Raw genomic sequence first — 16357 nt, forward strand, 5'->3', positions numbered from 1 at the left:
CTAAAAATTTTTCAGGGTGATTTTTCAATTCCAATTTGGTTTTAAAGCAAGATTTTGTAATTTCATTTATTCAATGTTTTTTTGGGCTCTGTTCCAATGATCAAGTTAGGTAGTTATCTACCTATTGGGGAAATTTAAAGGGCAAATGACTGCTGAAAAAAAATAGAATTCCGAATTCGTTTTTCATCTACGAGAAAAAGTCACCGAATTAAAATTGGCTTCGATCTGTCTTTTGAAACTTTATACCTGAAAATTCCCTACGTTTTTGGTCAATTCCTACTCTACGACTTTCATGCGAAATATTTCATATTTATCAAATAATCCAACGAACCTTACACTAATCCTCCTGCAATTTCTCGCAAATAATCGAAATATCAGCGATAAAATTCTCGAAACGTTGTTTCTCATCGAAAGCTTACCTTATGGCAAGCAATTTACTCGCAGCTGACCTTGGTTAAATCGTATTCCCTGGAAAACCTGCGAACGCCAGACCTGTGCAGACCTTTGGGGAATTTCATCAACATTCATCCATCTCCTCTCGCCTCGGTCCGTCGACCTTTGTCGACTGCGAAATTCGCAACCATCGCCGCAACTTTTCGATGTTGAAATTTTTTATCTCGAGTTATCTGTGAGAATAGCTTAATCGTACTTCTCTTTTCACTTTATTTACTCGAAGGTCTTGCACGAGTTGTATTTACCAACACTTGGCCAGCATGATTTATCTTTCAAATGCAGACCGTACGACGGTCGACGAAAACGGAACACAGATAAAACGACCGACACACTCGTAAATTTTTTAGCACTCGAGTTTAAATTCGTTAGCAAAGAGTACATTTTATGTATAATACTCTGGTTCTCATCAACGAAACATCAGCTAGTACATGAGTTTCTCCGGCACAGTGCCCCTGGCCCTTCGCGTCTTTGGGGAGAAGATATACGCGAGGGAATAAAGTTGAACTTTTTTTATTCGCTGTTTAATTCGGATATTTTTTTTTCTGCGAGAAGAAAGATTATTCACGAAAGTTTCAACGTTTTATTCGATGTGGCGGCATCTTCGTAAAGATAATCTTTGCGAGAATGATTTGGCAGCGTGGGCGGATTTTATTTGCACCCTGCCGAGTAATGTTAACTATGAAAAGGTCAGTGAATTTATAGAGGCGTTGATGAGAACGTATTTCGTAATTAATCAATTCAGAATGGATGATGTATTGTAACTTACGTCGATGATGAGAAAAAAAATATGTATCCGAAATCCGAGTTAGAGATAATTAAGACTGATTGAGAAGTAAAATTAAATGGAAAAATTCATTCGGTCGAGTTGAATTAATGTTGAGAAGACGAACGTTTGGGTGTTCGATACAGATATCTGTATTCAAAAGTAAATTAATCTTGTCCGATGGGTAGCCTTGACATTTATTTGGTAGAATGGTCGAAGAAATGTGAAGCAGCAATTAAGACTCGAGTGCGAAGGTTATACTCGTATTAGGTATAGCTGGCGTAAAAATCGCTATATTTCGCTCTTTAAAAATACACCTTTAAACAGCTGGCTGGTGAAAATTTATAGCCATGTCGTATTTTCGTACAGCTTCAAACATTAAACTGCTTTTTCTTCAAAAACCTTGGCGTTGTGAGAGCTCTTCGATACGACTTGAATGCAATTTTATCGGCTATAGGATTAAGGAGTGAACTGTGTTAGGTTGTGTGAGTCTCGTAGAGTGGATTTTTGAGCGAGTAGGTATGAAGATTTTTGAGCCAAGAGTAAAAAAAATTCTACATGCATGCTGATAAATTTTTCTAAATTTATTTATATTTTTGATTACGTTATTTTTACGATCGATTTACCTGTATTTTTATTTCTTATTTTTTATAGAATGCATTAGCAAGTTACGACTTCAGTAGTAATGACCAATTTCCATATCCAAGGTACACAGATGACTGGTTTAATAGGTGAGTAATCTCGGATAATTTTTTATACTGGTGAATTTTCTACTGAAGCAGTTCACTCGAATGATTTAATATTGTATGGCATACGATCGACCATAAGACAGAAATAAATAATAATGTCGGTAAAAGGAAGGAGAAGGTGTAATGTACGAGTATCATTTGATGTTCTTGTCTTCCTTTTTTCTACTGAAGCAAAATTCATTGCTTTAGCTGAATTTGTAAAGAATGCTTTGTCGTCAAGTCATAAGATTCGTTTTCTTGGAAAGGGAAGTGATGAAAAGTCAATTGAAGTTTTTGAAGATAATCTCAGTTGTAGAACTAATAAAAAGTTGACCTTTTTCTTATGTACGATTTCCAAATCTAAAAAACGTTCAAAATTAATTTCATGATTTCCATTTCAAATTCCTTACCGATCAAATCTAATAGGTACCTGAGTTACTGGTTACCGCCTCTTCATTACTACCACAAACAAAAATAAATATCATCCACATACACTGAAGTATACGCCTTAGTATACGCGAATTCTTCTCCAAAAAAATCATTCAAACGATCATTCCAAGCTTTTGGAGCCTGTTTTAATCCATAAACAGATCTTTTTAATTTACAAACAAATTGTGTGCGATCAATAGGTATCAACAGTTTTACTCCCCTCCCCCCTCCCCCACAAGAAAAATTACGTACATCAATAACAATTTTATTTTTCTATAAAGTAATTGATACACCATCAGGTCTGCGTCGATTAATATTATGGTAATGTTTGGTGTAGAAATAACCAATACATAAGACAAATTACATCATGCTCATTGTATGAATGGGCGAGTGAAATATTATGCAATTCAAAGTTGAAATTAGTTTCTCTTAATTTGCGGCAATTTTCTGGTACCTTTAACGTTGAAACCCTCCTTTCCTCCAACTAGATTTAAAAATGGGATAAAATTTAGGAGCCTTGAAACTGATCAAAAATCAAACTGTTCAAATGAATAATTATGTTATTTCTATCTTGAAGTTCCAAATCAATACCTTCCATAATGACTTTTTGCAAAAATCATTTGATAACATTTTTCCATTGTTAGAAACCTGCCAAATCTAATGGTTGCCAAAAGTTTGTTATCCAGATGTACTCATTCCTCCATTTCGACATTGGAGACTGTTTCTGACTGTATTGGTGATACAATCATTGATTCATTAGTTTCGGTAACAGCTGGTACCAAGTTGGTGAAAAGGAGCTGACCAGCAAATAGAGTCTCAACTCTTGCGTTGAGATCTCTCGTTTCGATATTGATTTCCAGAACTTTAAAATCGATTTTCGGCGTCTTGATAGGTTTTTCAATTCCTACATGCGCTGCTAAGAGTGGAGGTACGTTGTGGTATGGTGGTTGGCTCAAATTATGATTCTTTGCCATGCTGCGAGGTACTGGTACATAATTTTCTCAAATATATGTCACCGGAATTTTATAATATTCTTTGACGTGGTGGGGACCGTAGGCATCCACTTTGATCCTTTTGAGTTCGGGCTTTGTCGATTCAAATTTTGGTAACATTTTTACCTTCATTGTGCCATTTGACAACGAATCCCAATTTTCGCCTATAACGTCGGTGATTTCTTTGTAGGTGCTCGCGTTTTGCTCTGGGTATTGGATAGGGGGTAGAAACAGTATTTCTTCCACTCCTAAATTCATCAGAGTACTCAGCAGGGTTGAAACATTTTTCTCAAAGACTAATTTCTCCATCTTCATGAAAATATCGAAATTATTAAACGTTTTGTCAACTGCTTTACTTTTTTGAAGAATCTTATTAAGTCTGTTATTGACATATCCCAACACAAAGCCTCTCAATCGATATCTCTTGGAAAATCCGTTTCTCTAAGAATGTACTTACCTGGTAATTCCAACCGCAAAACTGTAGCCAATTATAGGCATATTGTGTGCAGATGCAACAGCGTCATATTTGTTAGGTGAGAACTCGCCAGCACTCGCTGTGAACTGCATTGGATATGAATTGTTGGGATGCCATGGTTGTAGCTCCGTAGACTCAACTCCGAATCGAGTGAGATAACGATTTCGGTACTTCTGCAATTGGCAATCTCATTAAGATGAGTAAAACACAGTAGATCACCGTGACCACTACGCTGACAATATCAACATGTAGGTATTAAATCTCGCAGCACACAACTCCAACTTATGATCGGCTTGGCCACACAGTAACTGCTCCACAAACCATATAATTATGTAGTAACATTTTCACATCATTAAAAACAATAATGCAAATAGAGAACAAACTTCGTTTTGTGTGAAGAAAATCCAAACAATTAAAATCTAAAAAACAACCGAATCCAAAAAAAAAATTGTGTTTTCTTCTGAGAACGGATTTTGTAATTAGGATAAGTATAAATATTGAAAAAAATATTGAACAAATCTATTTTAAATACTAAAAAATACGTTTATAATAAAATGATAATGAAAAATTATATAGAATTTTACATAAATTAAATTATTCAATCTTAAGAGTGGCTAAAAAGTTATTACATAGGTACTTGTATTCTGATTTTCAAATTTCAAAAAGTTTCAGTTTTTTGTAAAAAAAAAATCAAAAACTAAGCATCCTAGAAAAAAACTAATGACTGTAGGATGATTGGAAATTTAATTTTTTACTATTTTCTTAAACATAATTTTCTGTAGAATGCTTCGTTCTGCCTCCAGATTGATTTTTATGAAACTCAGTTTGCAAATTTTTAAAATGAACTTTTGAAAAATTTTCAAACTGAGTTGTTCATAAAAATCAACCTGGAGGCAGAACGAAACATTCTACAGAAAAATGATGCTGAGGAAAATTGCGGGGAAATAAATTTCCAATAGTCATAAAGTCATTAGTTTTTTTTCAAGGATGCTTGATTTTTGATTGTTTTTACAAAATACTAAAACTTTTTGAAATGTGAAAATCGAAATACCTACCAACTAAAAAAAAATGAGTTATAAAAAAATGTTGTGGAACGTAAAAACTAAACATTTTTTGCCTCTTGTGATTTTTGAACCAGTTCTGTATTTTTCAAGGTATTGACTTTTTCAAATAAGATTTCAAAAACTTCATTTTAGAATGAAATTAAAACTCATAATATTTACCAAGTTGGTGCAGATCGATTTCCTTTTCTTTGAATAATGACAGGTGAATCTGAATAATTCTCAAATTAATTCGCACGAAAAATTACGCACTTTGGTTTTTCCAAAATGGCCGAACCAAAAATAGGCCTAATTTTTCACTTGCGATGAAATCACGTTAAAAGTTTAGATTCGTTCGCAAAAACAATATTTTCGTATATTATCCAATATATGTATGATTAATACGTTTAGATAACATTTTTCCATTGTTGGAAACCTGTCAAATCTAATGGTTGCCAAAAGTTTGTTATCCAGATGTACTCCTTCCTCCATTTCGACATCAGAGACTGTTTCTGAGAAAAACACTCACGCAAGTAGCGTGAGATAACTGGCTTTTCGGAACTACTACAAACAAAAAAAATTGAAATGTTGATATAGTTAGTCTTAGCAAACTCCCGACGTAGACGTGAATATACTTCCTTCCCAATAAGTAGAGTAGAATTCCCCACTAATGAGTAATATCAAGTACACCACGAAAACAGCTCATGTCGCGAGCACAAGAATAGCAATGTCACAGAACGGAAGTAAACAATAAGTACGAAAGAACGAATTATTATTTATTATGTCGAATTTACGACAAAAGTTTAACACAAAAATATAAAAAATATAAACGACAACTTTTAAGAATGTTATCGTAAATCCCGAGTAGAATTAACCGTAGAGATAGAATTAAATCTTGTTTACGCGATTATGTCCGTCGATGCCGGCTCAATGATACATAATGACGATATCAGCTTTGTAAACAAGACAAGTGTATTGTTTACAAAGCTGACTCTCAAGTTTACTAGCCAATAATTTGTATAATATCACGTATACAAACCAGGCCAATATGACACCTCTCAATGTTTGTTGAACTTCGATTACTGAACATTTCCAAAACCACAATTGAAATAAAAAAACATTTTCTAATATTCTGGAAATACACTGCCATCCGTATCAGTCAGGGCTTGAAAACCGGCTAGATATCGCTCTCGGTTTTGGTTTCGGTTTTATGTTATTTGGAAAAGTAAAGGTTTCGGTTTTGGTTTTGGTTTAGGTTTTTTGAAATATTATCTCTCTCGTTCCGGTTTTGCTGAAACGGTTTGATTTCAAATGAATCGGTTTCGGTTTTGGTTTTGGTTTCGGTTTTTTCCTTTTTTCTCCATTTTTTAGAGGGAAGAAGGCCAAGAAAGTGATCACTTTTTCAAAAACTTTGTGTATGTGGCTAGAAAGCGGCACTTTGGCAGTGCCAAATTTGTCAACTTTTTTATTTTTCAGGCCTTTTCACCTTTAGCATCAGTTTTTACCAGGGCTTAAAACCATTTGGATTTTATTGGTTGTTGTGGTAGGTGGTTTTTAAAAGACTCAAAAATAATGGTTTTTGGTTATGGTTTCTGAATTGGTTTTCCAATCACAAACCATAACGGTTCCAATTGGTTTTAAGGTTTAGGTTTCAAAGTTTTTCTGGTTCTGGTTTTGAAATGGTTTCAATTTTTTTTAATAAGGTGTGGATGTGGTTTTGGTTCCGTAATAATAGTGTTTTTTGCAGTAGTGGTGGTTTTTCACATCAAAAACCATTTCAAATTTTCAAATGGTTTTGGTGGTTGTGGTGGTTTTGATATCAAAAACAATTTTGATTTTCAAATAAATTTATAGAAAAACTAATTCAGGACTACTAAAAGTATGATTTGAGACAAAAAACTAGAAAATTTCCATCACAGGTCTGGAAAAATTGAAAAAAAATTGCAAAAACCAAAAAGAACCATTTCATGAATTGGTTGTTATTGGTTATGGTTACATTTGAAAATTGAAATGGTTCTTGTGGTTGTGGTTTTCTCCAAAGAACACAACTTTTTGGTGGTTGTGGTTGTTTCAATTCAAATTTTTTTCCCAAATGGTTGTTTTTAAATGAATTGGTTTTCATTTTTTTCAAATATATTGGTTTTTTGTTGTTGTTGTTTTTGAAATTTACAAAAAGAAGTTGAAATGGTTGTGGTAGTGGTTAAAACCAATTAAAAACAATGGTTATGGTGGTTTTATTTGGTTTTGGTGGTTTTAAGCCCTGGTTTTTACTTTAATTTTACCAAAAATGCAGGCTAATTACCTGAAAAATTCCAAAACCAAAACCAATTCAGTTTTCAATCGGTTACGCTCTCGGTTTTGGTTTTAAATTTGAGAAATAAACGCTCCCGGTTTCGGTTTTGGTTTTAGTTGGGGCAAAATAACACTCCTGGTTTCGGTTTTGGTTTCGGTTTTGAGCAATTTTAATTGGTTTTTGGGGGTTTCGGTTTCGGTTTTGGTTTCGGTTTGCAAGCCCTGGTATCAGTTGTTATTTGAACTACTACAAATAAATGAAATCATCACTACCATTTAAAAAAAGTCATTATGACAAATTACATAACTGTGGAACCAATTTGAATAATATCGTTTTGTAAAGAATGTAATTCATCGAATTATCGATATGTTCGTAGTTGCATGGATATTGCAATACACTGAAACATAGAATTTGTATTAATTATTCTATCAAAGAAAATGATTACATATTTTAATAAAAGTATATATTTATCCGATCGATAATTACATTTGTTTATTTGAACTGAATATTTAATTTTATGGTTTCGCAAATTGACCCGATAGATTTTTCAAAAATTTTTTAGTAGTTAAAACTCCTATAAGAAGTTTATTAAGAAAATTGCAAAAAAAAATCCGTTTACCTGTTTCATGTGAGTCATAATATCACCTTTACTGTCAACGATTCTCGGATCGTTGTCAAAGATGACCGAAAAACCACACGATAACAATTTTGATATGCTTAAAAAGTTCCGAGGTAACATTTTTAGAATTTCACTTTAATATAAGATAATATACACTGGTTCAAAAATCGTGAGAGGCCCAAAATCTTTGGTCCCCTATGTTCTACAAAATTTCTTGTAGCTCAATTTAAAAAAAAATTATTTGCAATGGTTGCGAAACCAGCGAACTGGTTGGAATAAATGATAACACATTTTCCCTGTCTCAATGTACATATGGAGTTCTGTTGGATATTAGAGGCAGAATTGAATCGTACATCATTGATACATAGAAACGTATTTTAAAAATAAATGTAGGTATTTTGTTGAAAAAGAATCCAACAATATTTAGTCCAATAATGGACATTACAAAAATTAACGTATAACTATTAACTACTGATCGTACAATAACATAAATAATAAGACAAAAATGACGTTAATTATATCATAACAACCAGGCGAATGAACTCTTTAGAGACAAAAAGGTTCAATCAATTTAAATAATAAATACGCGAAAAATAGCCAATAATAAATTTCAAAATAAGCTCACTAGAGCAAATTGGCACAGCCATCAGTTTAACGAACGGATACGAATAAATTTTGATTTTTTTTTATCGTAACAAGTTCATTGAATTTTGCAGCTTGCATTTTCAATTGAAAAGTAAGCGAGATCAGAAAGTCAAGATTTCTCCTAAAGCTCAAATCACCATGAAATACGTCCCTGAAATTTCCTAATTTCCAAGACACCAAATAGTCCAGTAACTTTAGCATTGAATAGTGAATCTCTAGGTGGCAAGCTGATTTTTGGTATACCGGTCCATTTTGATGTCCTGAAAACGAATCCGAGGAGTCCCCTACTGTGCCGGGTGAGCTTTCCCCCAAATTGTGGATCTTAGCCCCCCAAAATCGGTTTTTGGCCAACATATCGAAAAATATTGACTCTAGCGCATAAATGATTGAAGAATGTTGTTCTACGTCAAATTTCCGATCTATTGATATATCAACTCGCTTTCTCCCCCCAAGGGGGGTGGGGCTAAAACCATTCAAATGTGAAGGGTTTTCTAATAAACACAAAAAAGCTATCGGCGCATAAGAGAGGTGAAATGGCCGCCGAGAGCGTTTGAGTTGATACTAGAATGGAAGGTGGGTCCCATCGAGAAACATCCGCGTGAAAAATTTCACATCGGCACCACCTCCCCTTTTTGGGGAACCCCCCTTTTCTGTAATTTCAGTACCAATTTTCTCAGCCCCATTTCAACCGATTTTGAAAATTTTTCAGTATGTTATGTATATTCATAGTAGGTATCCCCACAAAAATTTTCAACCCCCTCCCCTCATATTTATTCCTCAAAATAGCGTTTTTCAACTCATTTCATTATTTTTAACAATAGTATAAATTGAGGGGGCTATGTGCTGTGGAGAGGGGTAGATGAGTGTAGCAAGAAATCTGACGTCATATTCATGCTCAGCGGTATTGAATCATAAGAAAACGACACCCTACTCATTAATACCTAGTTATTTTCCCCGAAATTTCCATTTTACCCCCAACCCTCCCCAAGACACATTTTCACACCATTTTGAAGGGTAAATATGAGGGGAGGGGGTTGAAAATTTTTGTGGGGATACCTACTATGAATATACATAACATACTGAAAAATTTTCAAAATCGGTTGAAATGGGGCTGAGAAAATTGGTACTGAAATTACAGAAAAGGGGGGTTCCCCAAAAAGGGGAGGTGGTGCCGATCTGAAATTTTTCACACGGAAGTTTCTCGATGGGACCCACCTTCCATGCTGATATCAACTCGAACGCTTTCGGGGACCATTTCACCTCCCTCAGGCGCCTATATCCTTTATGTATTTTTCAGGAAACCCCCCTTTTTTGAATGGTTGTAGTTCCACCCCCCTTGGGGGGGGGAGAAAGACAGTTGATATATCAATAGATCGGAAATTTGACGTAGAACAACATTCTTCAATCATTTTTTCGCTAGAGTAAATATTTTTCGATATGTTGGCCAAAAACCGATTTTGGGGGGCTAAAATCCACAATTTGGGGGAAAGCTCACCCGACACAGTAAGGGACTCCTCGGATTCGTTTTCAGGACATCAAAATGGACCAGTATACCAAAAATCAGCTTGCCACCTAGAGATTCACCATAGCCCCTGTTTTTTTGCTAAAGTTACTAGACTAAAAATGATTTTTGAAACCAATGAATTTTATATTAATTTTGTTAAATTTGAAAGATCAAAACTCTGTGTTAATGAAACAGGGTCGAAAATCGGCGCTGATTTATTAAAAATCGACAAGCTAAAAAAACGATTCCTTTCCTCACTCATACCTTTTGAACGGATCACAGAGAGTTGGGATGAAGATAATTTTTCAGTTGTTGATTAACGAATATTCAGCGAACGTATTTTTGATTTCAATTTATTAAATTGATCTTTACAAACGAACAATCATATCATATATATAAAGCTACAAGAAAAAAAGTTCAGCGATTTTTCATTCCGCCCCTATTATAGCTAGAAATCTGATTTTTTTTTTAATAGAAAGCTCTTGACGAGTAGATGATGCCAAAAATATAGAGAAGGGTCAATTTTGATTTTAGGACCCCCAATTTTGGGGGGGGAGGTGCTAAATTTGAGATATCAAAATTTCGAGAAAATTGTTTCTTTTAAATCTTATTTGAACCTCAAATCCAAAATTTGAACTTTTTTGGACCCATAGAAGGAAAGTTATGCCCCAAAAAGTGGATTTTGAAAATTTTTGGACCCCCCTCTCCCCCCAATTTTTTTGGTAATTGAATTACAACTACAACATCTTTCATCATATGTTACTCGCACTTCCTAGCCCAGCTTTAAACTACTTTGGACCATTAGGGGGGGAGGTACAGCATAAAAACCAAAATTGGACAATCACAAGTTTCCATTATCCGATTTCAATTTTGAAAAAACGTATGGTTGTATTTTCACAACAGAAAATTTGTGTAAAAATTTCAAAAAGATTGATCTATAAATAGGCGCGCAAGAGAGAGTTATTTTTTTGAAAAATACGGGATTTTGGAAATGTTTTGGAACGTTTCAGTGCCGAGATTCCGCGGTCGCGCAGCCGTGTTGTTGTAGTATGTAGGTGTATGGACGAGGGTTGTTGCGGGAAGGGATGAGGTGTACGTTGGAAAGAAAGCGGTTTTGGTGAGACTGTACTGTTGGTGGAGAGAAGAGATGAAGAGAAAGGGGTTGCGACGTCTCCGTACTGTAACCGTGTCTTCTCACCTATTCATTTATCTCGAGTTAATTTTTTCTTTTTTTTCATCGTAAATTCTATATTTTATGTCCTTTAATTATTACTTCATTGCATTTCAATCGAATCAACAGGGGAGGGGGTTGTATTTGCGGTAGTGACTGCAGATAAGAATGCTGTCGCCTTGAGTGCATGAGTCAGGGTAGCTAATGTAAAGATGAACCCATATGACCCCAAATGGCATGTTTGTGCAGATATACTTACGTTTTTTGTCAAAATAAGTTATACCTGCATCTACTTCCGAACAACAAGTTCCAAGAAATTATCTCGACGACTGAAAAGAAAGAATAGGCATCTATTGATTCCTATTGCTTCCAGAGCACCTAATACACGATCTTCCTCTCTTTTTTTTGCATACTATATACATGAGCGATGCATGCAAAATACTTGGAATTTCTTTTTATTAACTGGCAAGAACACTTGATATCTATAGTATAAAGCTACAAGCAAACAACGAGCAAAAAAGTTCAGCAGGCTCTCATTCAGCCCCAATTACACCTAAGAAGCTAATTTTTTTTTTAATAGAAAGCTCTCGACGAGTACTTGATGTGAAAACTATAGCGAGATCCAAATTTTGATTTTTAGGGCCCCAAATTTAGGGAAAGAGACCCTAAAATCAATTTAAAAAAATTTTGGAAGTACGTTTTCTTCCAAATTGCATTTTGAACCGAATCCCAAAATTTGAATCGATTTGGTCTCATACAGGGGGAGATATGACCCAAAAACCAATTTTTGGGCCCCCTCCTCTAAATTTATGAAAACTGAACCGATTTTGCTCATTTTTGTTTTAAAATCTTCCTTATAACGTGTAGATATGTTATAAAACATTTTGAATTCAAAATTTTTTAGTTTAAGCATGTAAAATTAAAAATCAAAAAAACATTATTTTGAACAATTTCAACTTTGAACTTCAAATTTCTCGGCCGAATATTTCTAATTTGCTAAGCATTTTATTTATTATCAAAATAATAGTAAACAAAAAATCCAACTTATAATCCTCAGAGAGTATTTCTGTTTTTTATTATTCATTTTGCTTAGTAAGTTGTAAGGAAAGGGATTTGGGGTCAAGATTGAAAAAGCGAGTTCTGAGAGAGAAAAGGGCGAGGGAAGGGGGGTTTGGGGGCGCAGCCCCCAAGAGCGAGTTCCGAGGGCGAAGCCCGAGGAACGAGTACGGGGGTTGGGCCGCGAAGCGGCCAGGGGGCGGAGCCCCCTAATATACCTATATACTCGTATGTATAGCCAACAATTTGTGTAAAAATACCTACGTAACACAGTTACGATAAGGTGATATGACCTCATAAAAATTTTTTGGGCTAAATCAGAGATCCCCTGCGAAAATCTGAATTACATAATAATAAAATGACACAAGTTTTTTTTTTAATTCTTCAGATTCCTACATTGAAATCTAAACTATATTTTTCAATTTACCAAAGCGTTTATAATTTTAGTGAATTCGATTTCACAGCATTTGCATGTTTTCTAGCCTGATTGACGTAGATTGTTGTTCGTAGTCTACGTTTACCTACGTCAACAAAAACCATCTTGTCCAGTGTGGGAGTGAGCGTTACGTTATACTTACACATCTCAATGAACATAGTCAATTTGAATTATCTCAATGTAAATGCCACCAATTATTACCACGACTATCCCCTCGTCTCCATGCTATCGTCTCAAAAAGAAGGGAGAAAACGGCCACATGGTTTTTCTCGACGAAATATACGAGTATCTATTTAATAGTTAATTTTAAGCATGACGGTGACGAGCCATTAAATTGGAAAAGTTTCCGCGTTATTAAAGGATAAAGTTTGAATTTATGCGAAAAACGCCACGCCGCCGCGTCTCGTCGCGATCTTTCATATAAACTTGAAAAGCTTGGCAACTTTTTCCCAAGCTACTACTATCACCTTCGAGTGATTTAATATACGAGGGTGAATAAAGATGAGAAACATATGGATAAAGCGTTACGTCGAATAAAGACGATCATTTTTTCGACTGCTTACAAAAGGAGGGTAATTACGTGGAAAATTTTTATACAGTGTTTATCGAGGATAATTTATCCAAAGTTATATGTATTTGTAAAGAAATGGGGTAAAAAGCGACGAGTTGTGTTATGTATTTTGTGAAAATGTTGTTTTTGAAAATAATGCGTTAGAGAAGATGAAATTATGTATTTTTTTGTATCATTTGTAAGTCGAATGAAATACGCAACAGCCTCCCTGTTGCGTTTGTGGAGTTTCCTTTTCCGGTTTTCTTTCGTTATAAATTAAAGGAGCTTGAGAAAAGACGTACTTATTTAGGTTCTGTCGTACATTCAAAAAATAGGTGGAGAACGAGGTGCGGATGAAACAACACAGAATACTCGAGAAAATAGCGATGACGCTGGTGGCGCATTTCGGCGATGATTTATTCGACAAATACAAAAGTCAACGCGGCGAAAAGGCCAGCGATGGTTAATTTGCTAACGAAGCGAATGCAAAAACTTGCCAAGACCGATCGAATTGGTAATTATTGTAGGAAGCCCGAGAACCGTGAAAAATTATCAAAACGATCAAACTTTCGCTCGTTTCTGGCTAATTAATCGAACCGATTCGAGAAACGACATCGCCATCGTTGAGTAAATTCGTGGTAAAGTTTGAAATAGCTGCTATCCTTGAACTTGTGAAAAGAAGAGAAATTATCATCGAAACGATATTTCTAATTACAATCCAACTTTTACGCAGCAGTATATACGAGAATGACGTAATAACGTGCCAGTTGATTTTCAAGACTTTAGTCACGAAAAGCCAACCCACTTTATTTTTTTTTTTTGTTTCGTTGGCTATACGAAGATTTTGTACGTTTGTTTTTTTGCTGCCTGTTTCGCAATGAAACAATACGCACGTCGACGCGAGTAAATAGAATTTGATAGAATAAGCCTTTCAACGACGCGAATCTGTCGTCGTAAGAACGAATGTCGGCTGGAGGTATTTTTTTGTCAAGCTAACCCCGAACCATTGACTAAATTACAGGCTTAGTGACGCCTTGAAAAGCGTCACTTCGAGGTTCGTTTAATTTTAAATGTTTTAAAAATGGGTAGGTACGGCGAGGCGAAGAGGGTGGAATTAATACACGTCGTTTTCGGTTTAAAATTACACACGTATTTAAGCAAGTTTTTCTAAAGTTTTGGCAACGTTTTAGCTTGCGAGCTGAGAAATTAATGCGTTTTAAGCCGCGTGCTTCTCTCTTGTTCGAGTAAATGGATGGAGGTTTAGAGATTTTGAATTGATTTAGCATTTTAAAATTACGTATACACGACGAAGTCGAGTTAAAAGGCTTCGAGAGATTTTCTCCGATATGAAATAAGGTTACACTAAGCGAAGGAATGATGTAGTTTGGAAAATTTTCGAGTATTTTGAATTTTAGATGAAGCTTTTGCTCAATGAAAAGGGTACATACAAAGTGAGAAAAATCAATGAAGTAATTTTCAAAATTTAAACTTTTGCTGCTTCGAAGTGTATAAGTTTGTTGCTAGGTATAATGTGAGTTTGTGTGTATTTTTAGCGGATCCTCCCCCGCATAGAAATTCTGCTATTACAGTGGGATTAACGTTGGAAAAATTGGAGACATTTTTTGTGAATACGTGGTGTCCTAAAAATGATGAGGTGGTTTTTTCTCTTCAAATCCAACTGGAATTATAATATCTTGATTCCCTATCTGAATTTGGGTTCAACAAAACAAATTGTATCACTGCATTTTTTTGTTAAAATAATTTTTTAAAAATTCCGATTAACTGGGACAGAAGATCGAAAAAATGATTGCGTAGTCTGAGGCGTGTTCTAGGTACATATAACGTTGTCAGACAAGGCACTTGACACAAAGTCGTGGTTTGTTATGACATTGTCTCACCAAAGGAAATTTGTTAATGAACGACTTTTGCAAATCAACATTCACTGCTAAATGTGAATTAAATGATTTTTTTTATCTTATCTCTAGAGTTGGATATTTTTTCCAAAAAATTGAATTAACAGTGTAGATTGTAGGTTGACACTTAACAGATGTATTAGAAAATTTGTAACCATAATTCTAAAAATCTGCATCTTGTGGTTTGTGATTATGTTGATGAGAGAACCATGAAAAGATATTAATTTTAATTTATAACCTGTAACTGTCCGGTGTGCTCAACAGCCACAAAACTGATGATAATTGAGCTTTGGCACTAATCAAATAATTTATTATTGTAAGGGACCACAAGCGGCATTTACCAGGGTATCTAACAGGTAGTGCAAGTAGTGAAAGTAGTGAAAAAGTAGTGATTTTTAAAATAGGTAGTGAAAGTAGTGAAAAAGTAGTGAATTTTGTTAAAAAGGTAGTGAAAAAATAGAAAAAATTCAAATTCGTTCCTTTTTCTCGATCTTTATTCCGTGTAGAAAAGAGCTCATTTGTCGACTTTTTTAAAGCTTGAATTACACATTTTTGAGAGCTTTCGCCCTCGCTTCGCTCGGGCTGCTTACTCTTTTTCCCTGTGAAAAACGATGGTTCAAATTCAAGAAATGTTGAAGTTTGAATCAAAAAAATAAACTCCTCCCTGCATGAAGATTTTTTTTCACTTCTCGAAATATGAATTTTTGAAAGCTTCTACCCTCGCTTCGCTCGGGCTCATTTGCTTTTTTTTTCAATTTTGAGTTTTTCAAAAAAAAAATTATTTGAATTTCAAAATTTTGAAGCAAAGCAACAAACTTACTATAATTAACCAATTCATCACAATAAAAATCATCGTTTTTTACATACAGGGGTCGGCATAAGTTAGTATTCGTATTCGAAAACTGATGCGATCTTTTTAACACCCTGTTGTGTGTAATGAGTAGATAGAAGGTCTTGTAGGTAGTGCGTTGTGTTCGTGGAAGTCCCATCAACACTTTGGTAATAATAGTTTTTTCCCAGCTATGTCACTACAGAAAAAAAATTTATTTTCATTTGAAAAAATTTTTGTTCGTGCAAATCGGAATACTAACTTATGCCGACCCCTGTATATGTACCATTGTACCTCCCTCTCGAAATTAAAAATTTGGTTTGTTAAAAAAAAAAGTTTTTAATCTGCCCAATTTCATTACATGAGCACGAACCTTTAACGTGAAAAAAAATCAAAAATTGAAATGGTAAAAATATATTTTCGACATCTGCTTGCTTGAAAAAAATCTTGGGATGTTTAAG

At 34.7% G+C, this 16357-nt stretch overlaps 1 protein-coding gene across 1 annotated transcript in view; it reads left to right on the forward strand.

The window, feature by feature from the left end:
- amon (amontillado) overlaps nucleotides 1–16357 on the forward strand; it is a 152431-nt gene that overhangs the window by 92219 nt on the left and 43855 nt on the right. Inside the window, exon 5 of the mRNA XM_065362714.1 lies at nucleotides 1871–1947. Within this exon, the coding sequence (XP_065218786.1) occupies nucleotides 1871–1947 (77 nt within the window). The remainder of the gene's footprint in view (nucleotides 1–1870; nucleotides 1948–16357) is intronic.

The sequence above is a fragment of the Planococcus citri genome, chromosome 4 (genome assembly GCF_950023065.1).
Source record: "Planococcus citri chromosome 4, ihPlaCitr1.1, whole genome shotgun sequence".
Lineage (NCBI taxonomy): Eukaryota > Metazoa > Arthropoda > Insecta > Hemiptera > Pseudococcidae > Planococcus > Planococcus citri.